At 32.8% G+C, this 26,377-nt stretch overlaps 1 protein-coding gene across 9 annotated transcripts in view; it reads left to right on the top strand.

Moving 5' to 3' along the window:
- KANSL1L (KAT8 regulatory NSL complex subunit 1 like) overlaps window positions 1-26,377 on the top strand; it is a 134,043-nt gene that overhangs the window by 92,572 nt on the left and 15,094 nt on the right. For 6 of the 9 annotated variants that reach the window (XM_042950004.1, XM_042950003.1, XM_042950000.1 and 3 more), the window contains 3 exons: window positions 17,410-17,556; window positions 19,433-19,598; window positions 22,249-22,356. In XM_042950004.1, the coding sequence (XP_042805938.1) occupies window positions 17,410-17,556; window positions 19,433-19,598; window positions 22,249-22,356 (421 nt within the window). The remainder of the gene's footprint in view (window positions 1-17,409; window positions 17,557-19,432; window positions 19,599-22,248; window positions 22,357-26,377) is intronic. The other 3 variants (XM_042950007.1, XM_042950009.1, XM_042950008.1) reach the window with 1 other exon arrangement.

Here is a 26,377-nt window from a genome sequence, read left to right as displayed (position 1 = left end):
AAAACTTATCTAAAAAAGTACATATTAAACATTATATTTAATGGTGAACACTGAAGACTTTGCCTTTGAGATTGGGAAAGACACAGGATGCTTGCTATTGCCAGTTTTATTCTGCCTTTTACCACAAGGATGATCCAACACAGTTGGACAAACAATGAGAAATAAAAAAAAAACTTAGAATGAAAGAATTAAAAGTCATTTGTAGACAGTTTATAGAAAACCCAAAAGATGAGCTATTTGAATTAATAATCAGTTTATAAACTTACTTTCCAGCAAAATAAAATTAATTTTTAAAGATACCATTCACAGCAGTTTTCAAAAATTAAGTGCTTTGTAATGTATCTAGCTAAAGATATACAAATCCATTATGGAAAAATTTACAAAATTTTGTTGAGAGATATTAAAGAACATCTAAATGGAAAAACACTTTCATAAATAGGAATACTGTCTTACTGCAAAGAAGTCCATTCTTTCCACATTGACTCATAGCTTTAATACAGTGCCTATCAAAATCTCAAAAGGTGGTTTAAGTATTTGCTTTTTACTTTTTTGTTTTTGTGTGTTTTGAAACTTGACAGATTCAATTTATATGGTGGAGCACCTGGGTTAAACGTCTGACTTTGGCTCAGGTCAATGATCTCACAGTTTGTGGGTTCAAGCCCCACATTGGGCTCTGCCCTGACAGCACAGAGCCCGCTTGGATCCCCTGTCTCCCTCTTTCTCTGCCCCTCCCTTGCTTGTGTGTGCACTCTCTCTCTCTCTCTCTCTCTCTCAAAAATAAACATTAAAAACAAACAAGCAAAATCACAGCAAGAAGACTTGTTCTGCCAGATACTAAATAGTATTCTAAAGCTCTGGGAATTAAGACATTGTGCTATTTTGGTACAGAGGTACAAGGCTAGACAAAGAAACAAATAGCTCAGAGAAAGACTCAATGTATATGGGCACTTGATTTAAGACAGGAGATACTGGAGAGCAGTGAGGAAGGAGTTATATTTTAAGTTAACGTTGCTGGGAAAATTGGATATTCAAATGGGGGGAAATGCAATTGGATTTCTGTCCCTTACTATGTACAATAGTATACAGGTGGGTTATAGAATTAAATATAAAAGAAAACATTAAAAGGCATTTTAGAAACTATGGGATGTATGAATTTCAAAGTAGGAAAATATCCTAATACACCATAAAGTGGCAAAATTACATTAAAATGAAATTTAAAAAAAATTTTTTTAAGTTTATTTATTTATTTTGAGAGAGACAGAGCAAGTAGGGGAAGAACAGAGAGACAGGGAGGCAGAGAATCCCAAGCAGGCGCCATACTGCCAGCACAGAGCCTGATGCAGGGCTCGAACCCACAAAACCATGAAAGCATGATCTGAGCTGAAACCGAGTCAGCCGCTTAACTGGCTGAGCCACCTAAGCACCCCTAAAATGAAGGATTTCTATTGGAAAGTCAGAGTGAAATACAAGCAACCATGTGAGAAAAGATATTTGCCACACATACAACCAACATAGAACTCCTAGAAAGACTATGAAGAATTATTAAAAGAAAAAAATTGGCAACCAGTTAAAAATGTGCAAGACTTGAACATGCTACTTCGTAAGAAATTCTCCCTATTAACAAATATTAAAAAAAAAAAAGCCACTTCACTGATAATTAATGAAGATTAAAACAATGAGATACCCTTTATACCCACTAGATTGGGAACATTTTTTAAATAAAATAATATCAAGTATTGGTGTGGATGTAGAACAATGGAAGTTCTTAGTGCTGATGGGAAAATAATTGGTACAAGCACTTTGATAAAACATTTGGTATTTTGTAGTAAAGTTCAAGATAAACATAGTTATAATTTAAGAATACATTTCTAGAAAGATATCCTAGAAAAGTGATTTTGGGCATCAACAGAACATACATAATAGTGTTCAGAGTAACACTATTTGTGATATCTACAAACAGTAAACAATCCAGTGATCTACCAATAATAGAATTGATGAATAATTTTGATATATTCATATAATGAAATTCTTTATCACAATGTATTCAGAAAAATGCAACATCATGGATGAATTCCATTTATATTGAGTTAAAAGCAGGTAAAAATTAATATTGTTTAAGGTTGCATAAAAAAAAAGTAAAAGTGTAAAGAAAAAAGTGAGTAGGTTATAAATTAGGATAGTGACTACCTCTGGTGAAACGAAGGGGCTAACGATTAAGAGCTACATAAGGACCTTTGGAGTGCAGGCGGTGTTCTGTTGCTTGATCTGTTTCAGGATTACATGTGATTACTTTATAATTACTTATTACATTTATACTTAAGTTTTAGATAATTGTTTTGTATTTAATCATTTTAAAAGCTTAAAACTTGCTAGAGACTTTCAAAAAAGTAACTGTTTAAGTAGTATGTATGATTCAAGATGAAAAATTTGGAAAGGTATGAATTGAAGTCTTCCTGCCTTTCTATCCTGCTTATACCTACCTACTTCCCAACAAGGTAACCAGTGTTACTAGCATCTACTGTGTCTTTCATTCTATTTGTATGCATATATAGGTGAATATATATAGGTATAATTAGCCCCCACATTTTGACAGGAATAGTAATATATTAACTATTCAGTACCTTCCCTTTCCCCCCTAGTAAACAGTACATTTTAGAGACTTTTTCATATCAGCTTTTTTAGAGCTTTCCTGATTCTTTTTTATGGTATTCCAGTGTAGAGAGATACTGTAATGTATCTAGCCAGTCTGTTGTTGCAGAATATTTGGATTATTTACACTGTTGCCTTTTGCAAGCAATGGAGCAATCCATTATTTCATATCACCTATCAATTTGCATTAAAAAGTAATTTATTGGGGTGCCTGGTGGCTCAGTCAGTTAAGTATCTGACTCTTGGTTTTGGCTCAGATCATGATCTCGCCATTCAAGAGTTGAAACCCCATGGGCCTCTGCACTGGCAGCATGGAGCCTGCTTGGAATTCTCTCTTTCTCTCCCTCTCTCTCTGCCCTTCCCCAACTCACACAGTCTCTGTCTCTCTCAAAATAAATAAATAAACTTTAAAAAAATAATTTATTGAGGTGAAATTCACATTACGTTCAATTAACCATTTTGAAGTGAATGATTCAGTGGCCTTTAGTACATGTTCAGTGTTGTGCAATCACTAACTGTCTAGTTCCAAAATATTTTCATTACTCCAAACTAAAACCCCTTATTCATTAACCAGTTTTTCCCCATCACCCCAAATCCCCAGCCCCTGGCAACCACCAGTTTCTTTATGGATTTATCTATCCTGAATATTTCCTATAAATGTAATCATACACCACGTGACCTTTTGTGCCTTTTTTCTATTAGCATAATGTTTTTGAGGCTCATCTAGATTGTAGAATTGGTACTTGATTCTTTAATGACTGAATAATATTTCATTGTATGTATACACCACGATTTGTTAATCATTTCATCCAATAATGGACTTTGGGTTGTTTACACCTTCTGGCTATTGTGAATAGTGCTGTTATGAATATGTATGTATATGTGCTTGTTTGTGTGTTTTCAGTTTTTGAGGGATATACCTAGTAATAGAATTTTAAGGTCATATGGTAACTGTGTTAACTTTTTGAGGAACCACCAAACTGTTTTCTGCAGCAACTGAACATTCCCACCAACAATGTATGAGGTTCCTAAATCTTCTACACTTGTTATTTCTCCACAACATTTTTTTTTTTTTTAGTACACACATCCTAATGAGTGTGATGTGGTTTTGATTTGCATTTCCCTAATGATTAATGATGCTGAGCATATTTTCATGTGCTTGTTGGCCATTTGTAGATCTTCTTTGGTGAAAACTCTGTTTTTTGCCCCTGTTTTAATTGTGTTGTCTTTTTATTTATTGTCGAGGCGTTAAGAGTCCTTTATATGTTCCAGATACTAGACCCTTATCAAATATATGATTTGATATATTTTCCCATATTTTCTCCAATTTTGTGGTTTCTCTTTTTGTTTTCTTGACATTGGCTTTTGATGCACAAACTTTTTAATTTCAATCAAGTCCAATTTATTTATTGTTTATTTTGTTCTTTGTGCCTTTTTTTTTTTAATCTAAGACTCCATTGCCTAACCCAAGGTAATGAAGATTTACCTCTGTATGTTCTTCTAAGATATTTATGGTTTTAAGCTCTTATATTTAGGTCATTGATCCATTTTGAGTTAAATTTTGTATATGGTATTAGATAGGTGTCCCGCTTCAGTCTTTTGCTTCCTAATTGTGGATATCCAGATGTCTTAGTATCATTTGTTGATGAGACTCTTTTTTCCCCATTGGATAGTCCTGACACCCCTGTTGAAAATCATTTGGCCATAGGAGTATGGATTTAGTTAATACTCTCAGCTCTATTCCATTTGTCTATATGTCTGTCTGTATACCAGTACCACAATGTTTTGATTAATGTTGATTTATACTAAGTTTTGAAATCAAGAAATGTGAGTCCTGCAACTTCATTCTTTTTTTTTTTTTTTCAATATTGTTTTGGTTATTCAGGACCCCTTGCATTTCCATATGAATTTGAAGGTTGACTTTTTCAGTTCTGCCGAAAAGGCAATTGGATTTTTTTCCTATTAATTAATTACTTTTTACTGAGATACAGTTAACATACGGTATTAGTCATTTTATATACATTACAAAATGATCACAGAAAATCTAATTGTCATCTGTCACCATACAAAGTTATTACAATATTATTTATATTTCCCATGCTGTACTTCATGTCCTCATGACATTTATTTTATAACCTAAAGTTTGTTCCTTTTAATACTCTTCAACTATTACACTCTTTCTCTAGCCCCTCTCTCCTCTGCCAACCACCAGTTTGTTCTCTGTATTAATGTTCATTTTTTTTTGTTTTTTGGATTCCATATATAAGTGAAATCATATTGTATATGTTTTTCTCTGACTTAATTTCACTTAGCATAATACCCTCTAGGTCCATCCATGCTCTTACAAATGGCAAGATTTTTTTTTCTTTTTTATGGCTAAGTAATATTTCTGTGTGTGTGTGTGTGTGTGTGTGTGTGTACAACATCTTCTTTATCCATTTATCTATTGATGTATGCTTAGATTACATCCATATGTTGTAAACATATGCTGAAAATAATGTTTACATGTTGTCCACATATTGTAAACAATGTCCATATGTTGTAAACAAAGCTGTAATGAGCCATGCCGGTGGATATCTTTTCAAATTAGTGTTTTTGTTTCCTTCGGATAAATACCCAAACGTGGAATTGCTGGGTTGTATAGTATTTCCATTTTTAATTTTTTAGGAACCTCTGTTCTGTTTTCCATAATACCTGCACCAATTGACGTTCACAGCACATGAGGGTTTCCTTTTCTCCACATCCTGGCCAACACTTGTTGTGTACTGTCCTTTTTGTACAAGCCATTCTAATTGATATGAGTTGATATCTCATTTTGGTTTTGATTTGCATTTCCCTGATGATGATTGATGTTGAACACCTTTTTCATGTATCTGTTGGCCATCTGTGTGTTGTCTTTGGTAAAATATCTGTTTGGGTCCTCTACCCATTTATCAGAATAATTTTTTTGGTGTTAAGTTGTGTGAGTTCTTTATATATTTTAAATATTAACCCCTAATCAAATATATTGCTTGCAAGTATTTCTCCCATTCAATAGATTGACTTTCTATTTTGTTGGCTTTCTTTGCTATGCCAAAGCTTTTTAGTTTGATGTAGTCCTACGTGTTTATTTGTGCTTTGTTGCCCTTGCCTGAAGAGACGAAAAAAAAATTGCTAAACCAATGTCCAAGAGTTTATTGTCTACGTTTTCCTTTAGGTGCTTTATGGTTTCAGATTTTACACATAAGTCTTTAACCTATTTTGAGTTTACTTTTACATATGGTATAAGAAAATGGCTGTTTCATTCTTTTGCATGACTTATTCAATTTTCCCAACATCATTTATTGAAGAGACTATCTTTTCTACACTGTATATTCTTGTTTCCTTTGTCATAGGTTAGTTGGTTATATAAATGTGGTTTGGGCCCTCTATTCTGTTCCATTTATCTATATGTGTTTTTTTGTGTGTGTGCCAGTACTATGCTGTTCTGATTACTACAGCTTTGTTCTTCTTTCTCATGATTACTTTGGCTGTTTGTGTCTCCATACAAATTTTAGGATTATTCCAGTTCTGTATTAAAAAAAAAAAAAAAAAAAAAAAAAAGCTGATATTGGTATTTTGATAGGGATTGCATTGAGTCCGTAGACTACTTTGAGTCGTATGGACATTTTAAAATAGTAATTCTTCCATCTATGAGCATGGTATATCTTTGTATTTATTTGCATTGTCTTCAGTGTCATTCATTGAAGATTTACGGTTTTCAGAGTACAGGTCTTTCACGTCTTTAGTTAAATTTATTCTTATGTAATTTACTCATTTTTTTTTTAATGTATGATATATTTTTGAGAGAGACAGAGAGACCAGGGAAGGGCAGAGAGAGAGGGAGACACAGAATCTGAAGCAGGCTCCAGGCTCTGAGCTGTCAGCACAGCCACCCAGGCGTCCCAGGTAGTTGATTCTTCTGAGGGGGTTGTAAATGGGATTGTTCTTAATTTATCTTTCTGATTAGTTCGTTATTAATGTTTAGAAACACAACAGATTTCTGTGTATTAATTTTGTATTCTGTAGTTTACTGAGTTTATTCTAATTTTGTTGTTTTTTTTTATGGAATCTTTACAGTTTTCTATATACAGTATGTCATGAACATAATGGCAGAATAGGAGTAGTTTGACTTGTTACCAATTTGGATGTCTTTTATTTCTTGTTCTTGTCTGATGGCTGTGGTTAGGATTCCAATACTGTCTTGAATAAAAATAGTAACAGTGGCCATTCTTGTCTTGTTCCTGATCTTAGAGGAAAAGCTTTAGCTTTTCATGGCAGAGTATGATGTTTGCTGTTGTTTGTCGTATGTGCTCTTTATTATGCTGAGATATGTTCCTTCTATACCTACTTTGTTGAGTATTTTTATAATAAATAGATGCTGAATTGTGTCAGAGGCTTTTTCTTCATCTATTGAGGTGATCATATGATTTAAATTTTTTTTTAACTTTGTTGATTTATTTTGAGAGAGACAGAGATAACGCAAGTAGAGAACAAGCAGAGAGAGAGAATCCTAAGCAGGCTCCATGCTGCCAACACAGAGCCCAACACAGGGCTTGAACTCACAAAACTGTGAGATCATGACCTTAGCCAAAACCAAGAGTCGGACACTTAACTGACTGAGCCACCAAGGCACCCCATATGATTTTTTTTTAAGTTTATTTATTTTGAAAGAGAATCCCAAGCAGGCTCCATGCTGTCAGTGTTGAGCCTGGCATGGGGTTCAAAGTCACAAATCATGAAATCATGACCTGAGCTGAAATCAAGAGTTGTACACTTAACCAACTGATCCACCAGGATTTTTATCTTTAATTTTGTTAATGTGGTATATTACATTGATTTGTGAATGTTGAACCACCCTTTTATCCCTGATATAAGTCCTACTTGATCATGATTAATGATCCTTTTGATGTATTGTTGAATTTGGTTTGCTACTATTTTGTTGAGACTTTTGTATCTGTGTTCATCAGGGATATTGGCCTGCAGTGTTTTTGTAGCATCTTTGTCTGGTTTTGGTATCAGGGTAATGCTGGCCTCATAGAATGAATTTGAAGGCATCCCTTTCTCTTCAATTTTTTGAAATAGTTTGAGAAGGATAGATATTAACTCTTTAAATGTTTGGTAGAATTTACCTGTGAAGTTGTCTGGTCCAGGACTTTTGTTTGTTGGAAGTTCCTTGATTACTGATTCAATTTCATTAGTAATAATTGATCTGTTTAGATTTTCTATTTCTTTCTGATTAGTCTGGGAAGATTGTATGTTTCTAGGAATTTTTTCACTTCTTCTAGGTTGTCCAGTTTGTTGGCCTAATTGTTTGTAGTAGTCTCTTATAGTCCTTTGTGTTTCTCTAGTGTTAGTTGTAATTTCTCTTCCATTTCTGATTTCGAGTCCTCTCTCTTCTTGATGAGTCTAGCTAAAGTTGATCAATTCTGTCTTGTCAAAGAATCATCTCCTGGTTTCATACATCTTTTCTGTTGTTTGCTTGTTTTTTTGTTTTGTTTTGTATTTAATTCATTTATTGCTGCTCTGATCTTTATTTCGTTCTACTAACTCTGGTCTTTATTTTCTAATTCCTTTAGGTGTAAGGTTAGATTATTTATTTGAAATTTTTCTTTTCTCTTGAAGTAGCCCCGTGTCTCTGTAAACTTCCTTTTTGGAACTGCTTTTGCTACGTCCTGGTGATTTGAGAGCATTGTGTTTTCATTTCATATGTCTCAAGGTGTTTTTCATTTTCTGTTTGATTTCTTTGTTGACCCATTGGCTATTTAGTGGAATGTTGTTTAGCCTCCATGTGTTTGTGTTTTTTCCTTTTTTGTTTTTTGTAATTGATTTCTATTTTCATACCATTGTCATTGGAAAAGATGCTTGATAGGATTTTATTCTTCTTAAATTTATTGACGTTTGTTTCGTGGTATAACATGTGATCTGTCCTGGAGAATGTTCCATATGTACTTGAAAAGAATGTGTGTTCTGCTGTTTTTGGAGACAGTATTTTGTGTGTGTGTGTGTGTGTGTGTGTGTGTGTGTACACATAGTCCATCTGATCTAATGTGCCATTTGGGTCAGTTTCCATATTGATTTTCTGTCTAGAGGATCTGTCCATCTATGTAAGAATAGTATTACACTGCTATTGTATTACTGTCAATTTTTCCCTTAATTACTATTTATATTTGCTTTATATATTTAGGTGCTCCTTTGTTGAATGCATCCATATTTACAGGTCTTATATCATTTTGTTGGATTGATCCCTTTATCATTATGTAATGCCTTTCTTTGTCTCTCTTTAGTGTCTTTGTTTTAAAATCTATGTTGTCTGACATAATAAAATCTATTTTGTCTAAGTATTGCCACTCCAGCTTTCTTTTCCTCTTCACTTGAATGGAATATTTTTTTTTTCCATCCCTTCACTTTCAGTCTATATGTGTCTTTAGGTATAAAGTGAATCTGTGTTAGGCAGTAATGGATGGATTTTTGTTGTTGTTGTTGTTAATTTGTCCAGTTACCCTATCTTTGCTTGGAAGATTCAGTCCATTTCAATTTAAAATAATTATTGATAGCTTGAACTTAACTGCTATTTCATTAGTTGTTTTCTGGTTGTTTTTGTAGTTCTTCCCTGTTCCTTTCTTCTCTTGTTCTCTGTATTTCTTCTTCAATTCTGGATGATAGTCTTGCTGTATAAAGTATTCTTGGTTGTATGTTTTTTGTTTTTTTTTGTTTTTTTCTTTAAGCATTGTAAGTATAGCACGGCACTCCCCTTTGGCCTGCAAACTTTATGCTGAAAAATCACTAATGGTCTCATGATATTTCCTTGTATGTAACTGTTATTTTCTGTTGTTCCTTTTTAGATGATCTCCTTTTCTTTAATATTTACCATTTTAATTACATGTCTTGGTGTGGAACTCTTTGAGTTCATATTGTTTGGGGCTCTCTTTGGTTCTTGAGTCTATATGTCTGTTTCCTTCTCTCAGTTAAGGACATATTTAGCTACCATTTCTTCAGATGATTTTTCTGCCATTTTCTCTCTCCTCCTTTTGGACTTCATATAATTCAAATGTTAGTATGCTTAATGTTGTCTTAGAGGTCCCTTAAATTATCTTCTTTTTTTTTTTAATTATTTTTTTTCTTTTTGCTGTTCAGCTTAGATGATTTCCTTAGGTGACTTAGATGATCACCTTAGATGATTCCTTAGATGACTTTCCTTTCTTCCAGGTTGCTGATCTGTTTTGCATCTGCTGATCTCTTTGTTGATTCGCTCTAGTATAGTTTTCATTTCAGTTATTATGTTCTTCGGGTCTAATTTTTTTTAACTTCTTCTGGAAATTCTCACTGTATTCATCCATTCTTGAGTTGGTGAGCATCTTTATGACCATTACTTTGAAATCTTTGTCAGATATGATTATCTCCATTTCATCTACTTATTTTTCTGAAGTTTTGTCTTGTTCTTCCATTTTAAACCTATTTCTCTGTCTTCATGTTTTGCCTGAGTCTATGTGTTTATATGTGTTAGGTATGTCAGCTCTGTCTATTGATCTGGAAGGAGTGGTCTTATGTAGAAGGCATCCTGTTTTAATTTAAATTTAATTTGAATTGAGGTTTTTTTAATAGCTTGTCATATAGTCTAGGGGAATAATACGTGAACACTTGAAAAGAGTGTATATTCTTTTTTTTTTTTTTTTTTTGATGGAGCTTTCTACAAATGTTTATTAGGTTTATTTGGTTGATAATAATGGTCAATTTTTTTATATACTTACTGATTTTCTTCCCACTTGTGTTCAAATATCCAGTCATAAGGGTGGAGTTGTCTCTTTCTCTTTTTAGTTATTTCAGCTTTTGCTTCAGATATTTTGAAGTTTGTTTAGTACCTACATAGATATTTTATTTTTATGTCTTTATGATTTGACCCTTTTATTCTTTTATGTTTGCCCACATCCTGAAATCTATTTTCACTGACACTAATTTAATGATTAGTGTGCTTGGGTAGTATAATTTTTAATTGTAACTTATCTATGACATTAAATTTAAAGCAGTTTTTTTTGTAGATAGTATATGTTTAGGTTGTTTTCATCCAATATGAAAATTTGTACCTTTTAATTGGAGTATTTAGACCATTTATATTTAATGTAATTATGATGTAGTTAGGTTTAAATCTACCATTTTGCTGTTTTTTATTTCTCCCATGTGTTGTTTGTTCTTTTTTCCTGCTTCCTCTCCCCCACCCGCCTGCCAAATTAATTGTTCTTAGACTCGCCTTTGTTGCTTCATTATATGCATGTGTAGATTATTATTTGACAAACAATTGAAAAGGACTCCATGTAGATTTCTGGAGCCCTTTCTCTGCATAGCTTCTTCTCTTAGGGCAATCTCTTCTACAAATTGTGGCTACCTTTTTCTCCCCAAACTTTAATATCTATCTTTTCAAATCAGGTAGACTGTCATACTCTACTTGGACCCCCTTCCATGTGCCGAAATCTGAGGAACATAGCTTCATGCAAAAAGCTTCAAGATTTATAGGATCACTTCATTTGTTTTTGTCTCTCAAGTATAACAGTCATCTGCTGCCTATTGCCCAAGTTGTTTGATGTCCATAAAAGTGTTATATGAAACATAAATGTTTCGTATAAGTCCCATAGCTGTACTTATTCATGGGAAGAAACGGAAATACCTCTTCTCCTTTCAAAACTTATTTTTAAATAGCATATCTCATTTAGCTATTGTTTAATCTCTTTCCTCCACAATAAATTTGAAAGTGTTTGTATTTATCTCTTTCAAATGTTGGGTTCCTAGAGAAACACTGCAACGTCTCTGGTTTCTTATTTCATTCTTCACCCTACTGTAGTATGGTGACCAACAAAAGCATTTTATTGAAATATTGTTTTAAAGGTCAGAGTCACCTTTGAATTGCCAGATCTAATGCAGAACTTATGGTTCTAGGAATGTGGTGGAATAGTTCTTAGGAAAGCCTCCAGGTAGAAAATATTAGAATGTAAAATGTAAAGGATATTTTATATAATGCATGGTTAATCTGATTAGAAAAATGGAAAGCCACGGAATTAAAAATGAAACAAAGAAAGGAGAGAGAGAGAGAGAGAGAAATTTTTGTTCAATAGTCTTGTGATAGACTGGAGCTGACGCCTAGAACCTAAGAGATATGGGAAGGTATATTAGAGATCCTACATAATGCTAAGGGCCTTCAAAGGCTACTCACTCTGTTAATTGAGTGAACTAGAACTTAACTCTGCTGCACAGAGATGCAAAGAGCTTGCCTTTGTCTGCCTTAGGCTCTGATTAAAAATGTAAAATAGAGTATATGCATAAAATTCGTAACAACAAATTAGGCCTTTTATATCGTTAAAGTCTGAAATTATGCTTTGGATGTGATTTATTTAAAAAGACAAAAATTGGGTTTTAAAATAGGTAAGCTCATTTCCAGACTGGCAAACTTCAGATGTTGCAATTACCATATACGGAATGTAAAACCAAGTAAGTTTAATATATCTAAGAAAAATAAATTTAGATAATTAGTAATATGATTAAGTGGATAGATACACCTGAAGAGAGAATTGTGTTGTTGGGGAATAGATGTAAATGAAATTATACAAAATGAAACATGTAGAGTAAAAAGAATCAGAAAATGTGAGAAGAGATCAATTAAATATAGAGGTTAGAGGAGAAAGTCTAACATATGTATGTCTTCAGAGGAAGAAACACCTAGGGGAGCTGGTTTGTGCAACCACTTTCATCTGAGCTTTGGCAGGAATTTTCAAATTTGGTGCACATGCTCATAGATGATAGCTATGGAGGATGCTGTTGGTGGTGTTTGGGAGGCCTAAATCACATGGCCAGATTTTACTTCAGAACCATTTTGACATTGTTCTCCTCAACATTTGCTGAATACTGCAGATGCACAGAGCAGGAGGCTTAAAGTATACTCTTAGGATTTAATTATCTTAAAGTCTGGATAATCAGGAGAAATTTTATAAAATACATCAAACACTTAGATGAAAACCTTGAAGGGCTAAGAACAAATCAGATCTATGAACCATACTAGGACTGAAACCCAGACTTAGGACACATTCAGATTAGATTAAAGGAAAGAAATCTGCACTGTATCTACTTAGCGGTAGGGAGAGAGAACGCTCTCTACAGAAAGATTACATCATGTGGGGACGTTTGATTAAAAAAAAAAGCCATTTGGCATTCAGTTAAAGATTACTGGGTATTACAAAAGATGGGATCCCATGACTAGTCTTCAAGAGGAAAAACAGACAACAGCATCAGACTATCAGGTGATTCTGATATTGGATTTAGCTGCCCAGAACTTTAAAATGGCTGTGATTCATATGTTTTAAAACAAAGAGAACAAGTAGAAAAAATGAACAGACTATTTCACCAGATAATTGGAATCTACTTTTTGAAAAGAGACTCCTGTGAACATTTCAAACTGAAGAATACAACATGTGAAATTTAATACCTCACCAGATGAATTTAATTACAGATTAGAATACAAATTAGAGAAGTGAGGATTAATAAACTAAATATAAAATACTAAGGTGGGAAGCACAGAGATAAGAAAGAATTAAAAAACCAGAAGTGTGTGACAGTGAAAAAAAATCTACCCATATATGTTAGGGCATAGGGCAGAAGTAGTATTTCTCAAACTAAAAAAAGACATTATCCTGTAGATTCCAGAAGTTCTGTGAACCTCAAAAAGAAAAATATGTAGAAATTACATAAAGGCATATTATGGCCAGCCTGCTAAAATGAAGACACAGAGAAAATATTAAAAGAAGTCAGGGTAAAAAAAGACATTATATTTAAATCAGGGCAACAGTAAGACTTAACTACTCATCAGAAATAATGGAAGCCAGGTGAATTGAAGGCATCCTTAAAATACTAAAAGAAAAAAATGAAAACCAACCTAGAATTCTATAATCACAAAAAATCCTTTGAAACTGGTGATATACAAAAGTTTCACGTAATAAAAACAATAAAAGCTGAGAGAATTTGTCAGCAAATTTACAGTATAATAATAGCAAAGGAAGAAGACACATGATCCTGTAAACACAATTCTGTAAGCACAGAATTGTAGGAAAGAGCTAAGAACAACAGAAAGGGTAAATATATGGGTAATATAAATTTTAATAGTAATATATTGTGTTTTGAATATATATAAAATTAAAATAACAGTAATACAGAAAGAGGAAAGTAAATGAAGTTAAACCGTTCTAATGTTTTCAGGGAAATGGTAAGAAAATAATTTGTCTTATTCTCTAAAAGCAAAAAAGTTAAGAATGCACATTATAATCTCTAGGGAAACCACTAAAAAGTAAAAGATTATATAAATTTAAGTTAATAGAGGGGGAAAATGTAATATTTGATTAATCCCAAAGAAATCAAGATAGGAGTCAATGAAATCTAAAACAAACATACATATACAATAAATTTCTACATACAGTGTAGAAAGTAAATTCAATTTCTGATTCTTTGAACAAAATTTGATAAGCCCCAGCAAGTTTACTCAAGAATAATCCAAAGTTGGTTTTACATTTAAAATTTACATTTATTAATATCATTAATTCACCACATTATTAAAAAAGAAAACCCATGTGTAATTCTTTCAATGGGTTCAGAAAAAGTAAATGATTAAATTCAACATTACATATTTAAAAAATACTTTTGGCAACCTAGGAATATATTCTGATAAAGAATATACCCCCCTAGAAAAATCCCACAATTACTCTTAATCCATATCATTCTTAATTCTGAGAAATTAAAAGCATTTCTTTTATAATATGGAACAAAACAACATCTCCTCTGATCATTTCTAATCATCACTGAACTGATGAACCCATCTAGCATGTTTGGAACCCTCTAAATAATAATAAAAATATTGCAATTGAGTGAAAAAAACTAAACTGTCACTATTTGTAAATAATATGTTTGGATAATAGAAAAGTAAAAGAAACTACAAATATATTATTAGAATAAGAAAATTTAGCCAAATTGTGGGATATATTCAAAGTATAAAAGTCAATTGTATTTTTAAATTCCTTTTACAATTGAGAAAATAAATATTAAAGTACCTAGAAGTACACCTAGCAAAATATGTAAAGGCTTTTTAGAGAAGAAAATTATAAAGTTTTATTAAAAGAAATTAAAGAGGGGCGCCTGGGTGGCTCAGTTGGTTGAGCATCCAACTTCAGCTCAGGTCATGATCTCACGGTCCATGGGTTCAAGCTCCGCGTCTGGCTCTGTGCTGACAGTTCAGAGCCTGGAGCCTGCTTCGGATTCTGTGTCTCCCTCTCTCTCTGCCCCTCCCCCGTTCATGCTCTCTCTCTCTGTCTCAAAAATAAACATTAAAAAATTTTTTTTTTAAGAAATTAAAGAGAACCTAAGTAAATAAAGAGGTGTGTTATAGTCACGGATTGGATGACCTTTAATTATGATGTCAAAAAAAAAAAAAAATCTCCCAGTTGATTTACAGATTCACTGTAGAAGAGCTCTGCAGTTTTTTGCTGGAAGTTAAGCATTTTTTAAAATTTATGCAGAAGAGTGAAAGCCAATAGTAGCCAAGATACCCCTGAGGAACAAGTTGGAGAAACTTGCATTGTCATATGTCAAGACTTAAACATGTAGTAATTAAGACATTGGTTATTTAGCATAGACGCAAATGGTACAACATTAGAAATCCTGAAATAGTACCACACACATATAGAGTGTGGTGTATATAACAGGTAGCATTGTAGATCAATTGGGAAAGGATGTTCAATAAAAGGTGTTCAGATAAATTGATCCATATAAGAAAAAATTAAGGTTGGATTCACATGATGTGAATTAATTTCAAGTAAAGATCTAAGTACAAAGGCAAAAAACCTTACAACTAGGGGGAGCAAAGTGGAAGAATATCTTTGACTTCAGGGTAGGGAAAGATTTCCTCATAGAGATATAAAGTACAAACTCTATATAAAGGAAATATTTAAGTTAACATCTGTTGATCAAAAGACACTAGAAAGAAAGTGAAAAGAGAAGCTCAGACAGGGAGCAATAGATAGAACCTTCAAAGGATTTGTAACTTTCTAGAGTGTGTAAAGAAAACTTTAAAAATCAGTAAGAAAAAGACCTTTTTAGAGAAAAAACATCAAAATATGTATTTCTCAAAAGAAGGAAAAGTGAATGACCAATTTTAGGAATGAAAAGGTGGTCAACTTAAATAGTAAACAGAGCAATGCAAGTTTAAACCATAAGAGAATATTTGTATGCTCTGAAATTAGCAAAAATAAAAAGTCTGACAGTATGCATGTTAGCATGAATCTGATGCAGTGAGCACCAGCATCTGCTTTGTTGGAGTGTAAATTTGGTTACAACTACTTTGTAATACAACATATCATCTAGTGAAATTGAATGTATGCATTCATGTGTTTCTTTAACCCAGCAAGTCCATTTCTAACAGTGTACATACTCTTAGAGAAATTCTGACACCCATACGCCAGGAGACAAATAAGATATTCATACTAGCATTGTTCGTAGTAGTAAAAAACGAGAAACATTCTAGATATTTATAAACAGAAGAGAATGATGAATTGTATGCACATAATGTTGGGTAATACAGCAGGAAAGTATACTTAACTTTCTGTCTATATGCATTTTAAAGCATGCAGATTTTATTTTTAATGGTTATTATGTACATCTTTTGTTATTTTTAATGTTTATTTTTGAGAGAGAGAGAGAGAGAGCGTGCCAGAGCGAGGATGAGTGGGTGAGGGGGAGGGGCAGAGAGAGCTGAGAGACAGAGCTGTCAGCACAGAGCCGACTCGAGGCTCGAACCCACCAGCCATGAGATCATGACCTGAATTGAAGTCAGATGCCTAACTGAGCCACCCCGGTGTCCCAAAGGATCCAGATTTTAAAAGTTATATAGAATTACATGCATTTATGTGAAAAAACTATAAAGGAAATAATAAAATCAAAATTCAGAATAGCAATTACTCCTGGAATAATAAGAGAAAAATGTGGTTAAAGAGGCACATTGTATTAAGATACAGGTTCAGCTGCATTTGTCAGAAACCCTACATAGTGACATAAACAAGATACAAGTGTATTTCTTTGTCTTAGATTGAAAATATCCTAGATATGACAACCACATTCGATATGGTGATCTAGGAGCTAGGCTTCTCTTTTGCTTAATCTTGTATTATCCTCATCTACATGGTTATGGTAGCTCAGCACCACAGCTGTGTTTCAAGTATAACATGGAGGAATGGAGGAAATGAGTGACCTTTAAGGTCACTTCCCAGAAGTTGCACACATGACTTCTCCTGGCTAGAATTTAAGTAATTTTTTAGATCCACGGAGGCTTGAGAAATGTGCCTAGCTGAAAATCAGTTCTACAACAGACAAAAAGAGAGCAGAGGTATTGGAGGAAAGTAGCAATATCTGCTGCAGGCTAATGAGGGTGGAGTAGGAGAAGGCATAATTGGTATTGTTCTGTTTCTTGAAATAGGATGGTAAGTATAGGTGACCTTCTAATATTTTACTTTATGCCTTCCCTATAAATTATATATTTTTATGTATATGAAATTTTTCATTATTAAAGCTAAGAAGTTTAGTGGATACTTTTTGGCTTTGTTTTGCTTGAATCTTCTGCAGCATATGGAACTATCGATCATACCCTCTAAACATTTGAATTTTTATTGGCAAGAATCTCCTGGTTTTTCTCTTATTTTTCCATCCATTTCTTTTCAGCCTCCCGGGCTTCACTTTCTCTGCAGGGAACAAAAAGGCCTTTTCCTAGATGCCCCTCACTTGTCTCCAAAATTATTTAGGATAGTTTCAAATTGGCTAATGGGTTTCCTGGAGTTGGAAAAATTTCAAGAAAAAACTAATTATATGGTAAATATTCAGATTTTATCACCTTTTGTTCATAATGCTCTATCCATATAAGGAAAAGGGAGGTTAGCACCCTTTTTTCTTTGTAATTTCAAAGATTTTTTTTATATCTTTCTGAAGTACATCATAAAAGGACAAATAATTCTAGAGTGAGTCCAAAGTATCAGTGTATCCTGTAAAGATAAAGAACAGCATAAATATACACATATCATTAGAATAAATCTTGGAAACAACTCACATTATTATAATCATGTATAAACATATTATATCTTTTTATAAAAACCCATCGATTTACTTGACCTCCCAGAATGACTGCATTTCTTAACCTTCCTTGCAGCTAGGTATGACTCTGTGACCTAGGTCTTGGCTAATGGAATGTAAACAGAAGTCACTGCATGATAAATTTTAGCATATGTTAACAGGAACTATTTTTTCCCCAGTGAAATAGTCTCAGGCATACATGCATTTGAGAATTTGCATTCACTTAATTTTTATTAAAGCAAATAAAATAAAATGCAGTTGGTTAGCATTCAGGTTTCAACCATATGTCAGGGACTGTGTCAGGTTCTGGGAATACAGCATTGAACAAATTATAGTCCCAACCTTCCAAGGAGCTAATAGTCCAAAAAAAGTCTAGTTGAATGCTGTGGTAGAGATAGATGTGCCTAAGGTGCTATGGAAACATAGAAAATGCCAAGGTTAGCTAAGAAACTCAAACTCAAGAAAGTTGACAAACCTCATGTAAGTTTATAAAATAAAAGTGTTTAAAAATAGCATCTAAAGATCTATTAGCATTTTAAATATCAATTACATTAAAAAACACGAGTCCAAATGTTATTATAGGGAATAATAGAGGTTAAGAGTGAAGGAAGGAGTACAGGTGAGCTCTACTGTAAAAATATTTTCTCTATTTTATAGATCTTTGCTTGTTTACTAATTTTATAACCAGAAAAAAGAATTTAAAATCCAGATTTTAAACAGAATATGTACTTCTTAATGTAGTAAGATAACTTTTTTTGGTTTAGCAACATGGTTTTCCTAAGATTCCTGGACTCAAATCTTTATTTTCAGAAATGCAAACTCGTGTAACATATTGTGTGTTTTATACATATTCTTTTAATGTTTTAAGTCAAATTTTACCTAATGTAAAAAGTACAATGCTCATAGTACTTCACACTTATTCCAGTGTAGATATTTTCTTGCATTGGAATTTAAGACAGAGAATCCAGTTTCATTCATTGATTGTAACAGATTGCAATGAGGAAAACAGTATGCACACTTCTTAATCCTAGCATAGCACCTGCTCACCATCACTTACAGTTGTCACTAATGTGGAATGTAGCCATTGTCTTGTATTTATGTTTTTAATTTTTTTTAGTATTTATTTTTGAGAGAGAGACAGAGTATGAGTGGGGGAAGGGCAGAGAGAGAGGGAGACACAGAATCCGAAGCAGGCTCCAGGCTCTGAGCTGTCAGCGCAGAGCCTGACACGGGGCTTGAACCCACAAACTGTGAGATCATGACCTGAGCTAAAGTCTGATGCTTAATCTACTAAGCCACCCAGGTACCCCTGGCCATTGTCTTTTAACCCAAAGTTCTTCACACTTATTTTTCCTTATTGTGATTTTGTAAGGTAAAGGAAGACCTTGCTCTTCCTTTTGAAAAACTGAAAAGGGATTAGTGAAATCTCATCATGTTTATGACCTTTAATAAATGACAAAGAGTATGTCCCTTTGTCATTTTCAAGTTCTTTCTCCAAGGTGACTTAGTAAACTAGAACTTTCTTGTGTCATTTAGATACTGTACTTGATAACTATTATATCCTCTCTGAGTGATTCAGTTTTTAAGCAAAAATGAAGTCTTTTTTTTTCCCTTGCAGACTTTGCCTTCAAAAGAAACAACATTTTTAAATACGACGCAAATGCCTTGTTTGCAATCAGCTTCAACTTGGAGTAGCTGTGAACACAATTCAAAATCTCAGATATTAAGAGAGCATGTATCAGAATTGGACTCTTCTTTCCATTCTGTCCTATCATTGCCATCAGGTAAGTCCACTTATAAAAAATTTCTAAGTAACTGCATATTTCTGTGGTGAAATGTAATCCTATGGATATATGGAATCAAAATTGTATCAATTATTTTGTCACTAGATATTAGAATTAAAGTTTTCATAGAGGAATTAATCCTGAGTTAATGTTCTATCTTTGCAAGTTGATTCTTTAATTCCTTGGAAACTGTTTTGATTTACATTGATTACATAAGCTTTTGATCTTTTCAGGGTTAAATTTTTAGAATTTTATTGATAACTTGACTATGCTGTTGAAATGGTTGTCAGGAAGTCAGTGTTCTTTTTCTAATGTGTTATTCTGCATGGAATTTTCTCTGCCATATAATATTCCTCTGTTTATAATCAGCATGAGCTTCCCAAGAGAAGAAAATTGTCCATCTTTAGGTATAGCTAATTTTTGAACCTCAAGAAAATCTATAATCCGTAACTGAGTAAATGAGGCACATACAGGCCCACCTCCTTTTAAGTTTCTAGTTCTTGATTTTTGTTGGAACCATTCCAGTTGTTTCTGTATTGAACTGAAGTAAATATTTAGGGTAAGAAAGGAAGCATTCTTCACACTGGTTATTTCAGGTTCTTCTCTGTATGGGAAGACGTCTCAAATGGGCTTTTGTGTTTCCTTTTCAGTTTTCGGTTTTAATCATCCAGGGATGGCTCGTCTTCACAAAACACTATTTCTTGTACCTGTTCCTGCCCTGATTCCTGAATCTTAGTTTTTGTTTGTTTGTTTGTGTTTTGTTTTTACCAGTATTTGAGTGGTTTCTTAGCTACATAATACTTTGAAGTAAGTTTCTGGCAGGAGCTGTGTTATTCCATCTTTGAGGAAAACTTAATGATAGAAACAATAATAAATACAACAATAATCAGCCAACATTTGGGCTTAGCATACCCATAAGCACATTACATTGTTTTAATTCTTTCAACAACCCTATGAGAATACATAGTTTTCCTCTTTATCTTACATACAAGAAAATTGAAGCTAAGAGATTTTAAATTACTATTCCAAGATTATACAGCTAGTAAATAATGGAGGCAGGATTTGATGTGAGTAGTCATACTTCAGAGCTACACTCCTAACCTTTACTCTTTACTGTCTGTTTTCTCATAGTACATTTGTTTCTCTGATGATATACCCCTGAGAGCTGATAGAGTTATCCTTCATTTTAATCCTCTTAGGTCCCGTCCAATAAGTTAAGATTAACTTCCTCACCTGCCAGTTAGTGTTATTCATTTCTTCTTGCATTCATTTAATAAAGATTAGGTACCTACTGCTTACTAGGTACTAAGTAGGTATTAGGAGTATAAATACAAATAAATCCCTCAAGGTACTTGCATTCTAGTTTAAGAAAACTGAAATGTAAACTGATTGATGTACTACAGTGTTATGATATATTTTTATAAAAGCCCAAAGTCACAGGGTGGGCACTAAGAAAGATATATGGATGGAACAAGGGCCTAACCCTAGTTTTCTCACAACTCATGACGAACAGTGGTAGAATAGGTGATATTTTCTTTATAAAAATGTGATATTTTTTAGAGAAATAAGCTTATTTTTTGGTAATTGGAAACCATTGGATTCCTAAAATGTATAAGTAGCATATTTAATTTGTATTCTTAGTTTCATTTTGTTAAGTAGTTTTTAGACGATCATAGTATATAGTGCTAGGATTGAAATCTTTCCTACCTCTGTTCTGTCCCTTGGGACAGATTCCATGTTGAAACTCATGAACATATTTTTTTTTTTTTCCCACCCTTGAGTATGGATCTGTTATTAACATACAGCGTTTAAGAAAGAGGTACTTCTCTGTTTAAAGTCCAGACTCATTCTAGGTCTGTTCTGATTTATATGTTTGTAATTAGTTTTCTTTTTTCAGTAGCAAAACTTTAAATACATCAATTGCTTTATGAAATATTTGTTTCTTAGGAAGAAGTTTACATGTCTCTATTAAATGCTTTATTTTAGCGTTCTTGATTGAAAAAAAAAATAAATGTGAAGCACATCTACTTTATTATTTAGCTCTCTTTTGGTTGTGAGAATATAGAATATAAATATAGTGAATTGAACATCTTAAGTCTCTATTTGAAGGAAAGGAACTAGTCTGTATGTGAAAGTGCATTTTGTCATTCACAATACTAGTAAACTAAGGGAATGTGAACCTTGGTATTTTTATAAAATGTTGCATCTGAATTACAGTGGTTTTCCCTCAAGTAATTAAAATTATGTATCTTTTAGAAACCTCATTATTTCAAATGTCAAGTTTGTGGGGGTGGGTGGAATGAACTTAGTTGGCCGGGTTTTACTCTGTTTTATTCAAGACCTTTGGCTGCATTTGTTTCATCTATGAATACTACTTATTAATACTAATAATTTCTATCATCTTATTATTTTGGTTTATGAACTTGTTCATCATCAGAGTTTTTGTTTATTTACAGCATATAATCAGTAATTTCCAAATTTCTCTCTGTATGTTTGGAAAGAGTATTTTGCCACTTCTGATAGTTGTGACATTTTAAGCTTTTGCTTATTTTTCTAAGCTTATGTGCTACTTAGAGAAAGAAAGCAATCTTAATATTAGAGTCCGTAAAGAATGGTATTCACTCAAAGTACTTTTACTTTATTTTGCCAGATGTGCCTCTTCATTTTCACTTTGAAACATTGCTAAAAAAGACTGAAATAAAAGGAGATCTTGCTGAAAATAAATTAGTAGGAGACTGTGTCATATCTCCATCACCTGGTATGTCATTTACAAATCTTGTACTTTATATATGTTTTACATCTTTCCGATACTCACTGTTTTTGCTTTCTAAGGAAATAAAATTTAACAGAAGAACAAATCTAAATCCTTAATTTTTAATATTCACTTTTTACAAATTACCACACACACACAAATAGAAAATACACAGGAGTGATCTTAAGAAGAAATGTGATACTGAATGAAAATTATGAAATGTTATTAGTAAATATAAAAGGAAATCTAAATACACTTAGAGAAACAGCATTCCTAAACAAGATTAATAAGGATATCAGTTCTTCCTATTGGTTTATAACTTGAAGTTCTAATAGATTTGGTTACCTTAACAAAATAATTGGAAAGCCCACTGGGAAGAATAAATGGGAAAATACAAAGTAACTGCTGGAAGAAGTATTCAGAGAATCCATCTTAACCACATATGGAAACATGACAAAAATATGTAATAATTATTAGCATAGATTTTGCATACAATTAGGAAAGTAAATCCATGAAGCAGACTATATAGCTTATACTTTATAATGTAAGGGAAGAATTGTAAATTCATGAGAATGTGGAGAACTATTCAGTAAACAATATTTTTAGTATTGTTAGTCTTTTGGGGGAAATTTTGTTTACATACTTATTTCATACCATGTATCAGAATAAATTCTAGTTGGTTTCAAGAACTTGAAATAAAACACTAAAATTACAAAATAAAACTTGAAGAATTAAAGTGAAATTGTTTTCAGTATTATGAATGGGGGCAGGGACATTGCCTATGCTTGGAAACAAGAAGAGAAACATCAACATATTTTGACCATCTACAAGGCTGAAATCTTTCTAACATCAGAAAATTCATACAAACTGAGATAAATTATTTCTAGATGAAATAATCATCTACCTCAAAAACTCAAGAATCAACTGAATGCCTGTTAAAATTGGGAGTCTGAAAAAGTATAGGAATTTAAAATATATTTATAGAAATCAGCAGCTTTTATAAATACCAATAATAACCATTTACAATATGTAAAGGAATTTTTGAGATATTAACAATGAAAATATAAACTATCTAGGATTAATTAAATTTGTAAGGGTCTACACGAAAGAAAACTTCCAAAGTTTTATTGAGGAATGCAAGATGATGTGCCTAAATAGAAATACCCTGTTCCTGTCAGAAGACAGTATTTCAACATGTAAAGTGAGTAACATTATTGTTTTTCTCCTTGACTAATTTTCTCAAAGTCACATTTGGGGAAGTGATAGGGCCAGGATTCAAATCCAAACAATCAGGCTCAAAGAATTCATGTTTTAAACAACTAAGTTTCCTTTGTAATCAGTGGATTAAACAATGATTTTGGGGGAACAATTGAGATCTCTACCACATACAGCACATTAAAATAAATTTAAGATGGGTGAACATTAAATACATTCCAGATGGATTAAAGAGTTAAATGTTAAAAATGATGTCTTAAAAGAATTATAAGAAAAACTAGATGTATTTAATGATGATAATAATGAAAATGATAATCATAAGTAACATATACTGAGTGCTTATGTGCAGACACCGTGCTAAACATTTACTATCTTCTGATTACGTTAAGACATTTAAACATTATAATCATCAATTCTGGCAAGACTGTGTGTAGTAAAAACAGGACCCTCAAATATTTTAGGTAGCATTAAGAATACAAACCTTTTGGAAAGTACTGGGAAATGAATGACAACGCCCTTAAACTACCTGTTTTTAAAAATAAACTCATTGAAGAAAAACACTGTTTACTTGTTCACTTGCTTACAATTAATGTTTACTAAACTGCTAACTCTGTTTTCTGACCCAATACATCCATTTCTAATAACCTAGTCTAATGCTAAATACAAATATATTCATTTATATTTACAAATATATTCATTTTAAACACTATTTGTGTTAATGGGAAATTGGAAACAGAGCATAATTGAGATGTGATTAACCAACACAGTGGGACATACAGCTTTTAAAAATATCTTAAAAGTTCATGTAAGGATGGAAACATTAAAGAATGTTAAGTGATAGAAAAGGACAAAAAAGTTTTACTTCTGTGTATGGTCTGATTATAACCATATAAAAATGTTCATTCTTCTTTCAACCAAATGTAACATGTGGGCCTTTTGGGGATCCTGATTTGAACAAGTCACCTGTACGAGCACACACAATTTTTGAGATAATAAAAATTTGAAATTTGAACATGCAGGCTGTTGAGTATTAGTGAATTAATTTTGTTAGATGTAGTAATGCATGTGGTTACATAAACACACACTTTTTATCTGTTAGAAATTCAAGCTCACACATACGTCGAGGACAAGATAGAAGATAGGCAGTCCAGGATTTGCTTTAAAATAGGCCAGCAAAAAAAAGTTGGTGGGGAAAAAGATGAAACAAGATTGGTCACCAGTTTGTAATCATTGGTTATGAATATAGGCACAGGGGAGTTCATTCTTCTCTTCCTCATTTGTGTTTGTTGAAATTTTTCCACAGTAAAAAGTTAAAAAAAATAAGTGGAAAGCACTAAGGACAAGCAGCAGTTGCCTATGCTTAGGGGAGAAAAATCTAAAGAAATGCAGGAAAATATAGGTTATGTGCAGGTAATTTTTCATGATATAATTCTACTACTTGAAATTTTTCCTTAGACTGATCTTTAAAAAAGAAAATATGTATGCATGAAGATGATTATTTTAAGAATGACCATAATAGAAATATCATGATTAACAACAACCAGCTCTAATAGCTAGGGAATAGTTAAATGATATTATCTCTAATTAGAAGAGTGTTAGGCAACCATCTGAAAAAATAATTTGTGAATTATCAAATTTGAAAAATAAGTTAAACTACATTTGAAATGTGAATATGAAATGTATGCACATGTATAACTGAAAGGGAATATGCAAAACTGAAATTATATACTGTTAGATAAGTGAGATTAGGTGATTATATTTTTTTCTAATGTTGTTCTGTTTATCTATTTGACTTAAAAAGATAGGGCAGTGTAAATGTGTTAGTCACAGAATTAAATTAATGGTAACATACCAGTAATGCAATGCCATGCTAGTCAGGGGGAATTAAGAGCTAGGAATGGAAGACATTTGAGATGAGTGCTGCTGTATTATTAGGCAAATCATCTGAGTATGTAGTCTTCTGTATCTCGATCTCTCCTCCCTTATTTTCTTCCCCTACCACTCCAAACCCAAATAATTAAGGGTTAATTAGGTTTCATCGTATATAAGCATGTCTGGAATAGTCGCTTGTTATTTTTTCTTTTATTGTTAAGTGATTTCTGTAGAATTAAGTAAAACTAGAGTTCAACATTTATTGATCATATACTCTGTGCCAGGCAGACTAAGTGCTAAAGAATCAAATTTGAATCACAGGGAATCAAAGAAATTATAATGTAATAGGGGGAAGCAGACACTCAAATAACTATTAAAATGATGTGAGCACAGATATGACAAAAACATTCTAAAAAGGAGAGGGAGTGTAGAACTCTGCCTGGAGGAAGGCAGAGTGATGGGGGAAGGGCAAGAGGAACTCCAGAAAAATGGTGATGCCAGGTGTAGCTTTAAATACTCAATTGGAATTTAAAGGAAGAAGAGCAAAGTGTTCCAAATCATTGTTTCTCAAACTTTTATGTGCAAATTACTTGGGCGATATTGTTAGAATGCAGATTCTGGTTCAGTTAATCCTGGAATGAAGTCTGATTCTGGATTTCTAACAAGGTCCCAGGTGATTCAAATGCTTGGACCTATATTGGTTTTAAAATGGAAACAAACGTGATTTGTCACGGAACCATAAGACAGGGTGATGTGTTTAAGTATATTCAGAATGCCTGGTATTCTTATAGGGTAAACCGTGTGAAGGTAAGTAGATGGATGTTTGCGAACTTTGCCACAGAGCTTGTATTTATCCTCTGTCGTCCAGAATTGGCAATTAAGAAAGCACAACTGACTTCAAGTAACAAGTAGGGAAAAGACAAATTGTAGTGGGTCGAAG

This window comes from Panthera leo, chromosome C1 (assembly GCF_018350215.1).
Source record: "Panthera leo isolate Ple1 chromosome C1, P.leo_Ple1_pat1.1, whole genome shotgun sequence".
Lineage (NCBI taxonomy): Eukaryota > Metazoa > Chordata > Mammalia > Carnivora > Felidae > Panthera > Panthera leo.
This window is presented reverse-complemented; position numbering and strand designations above follow the sequence as displayed.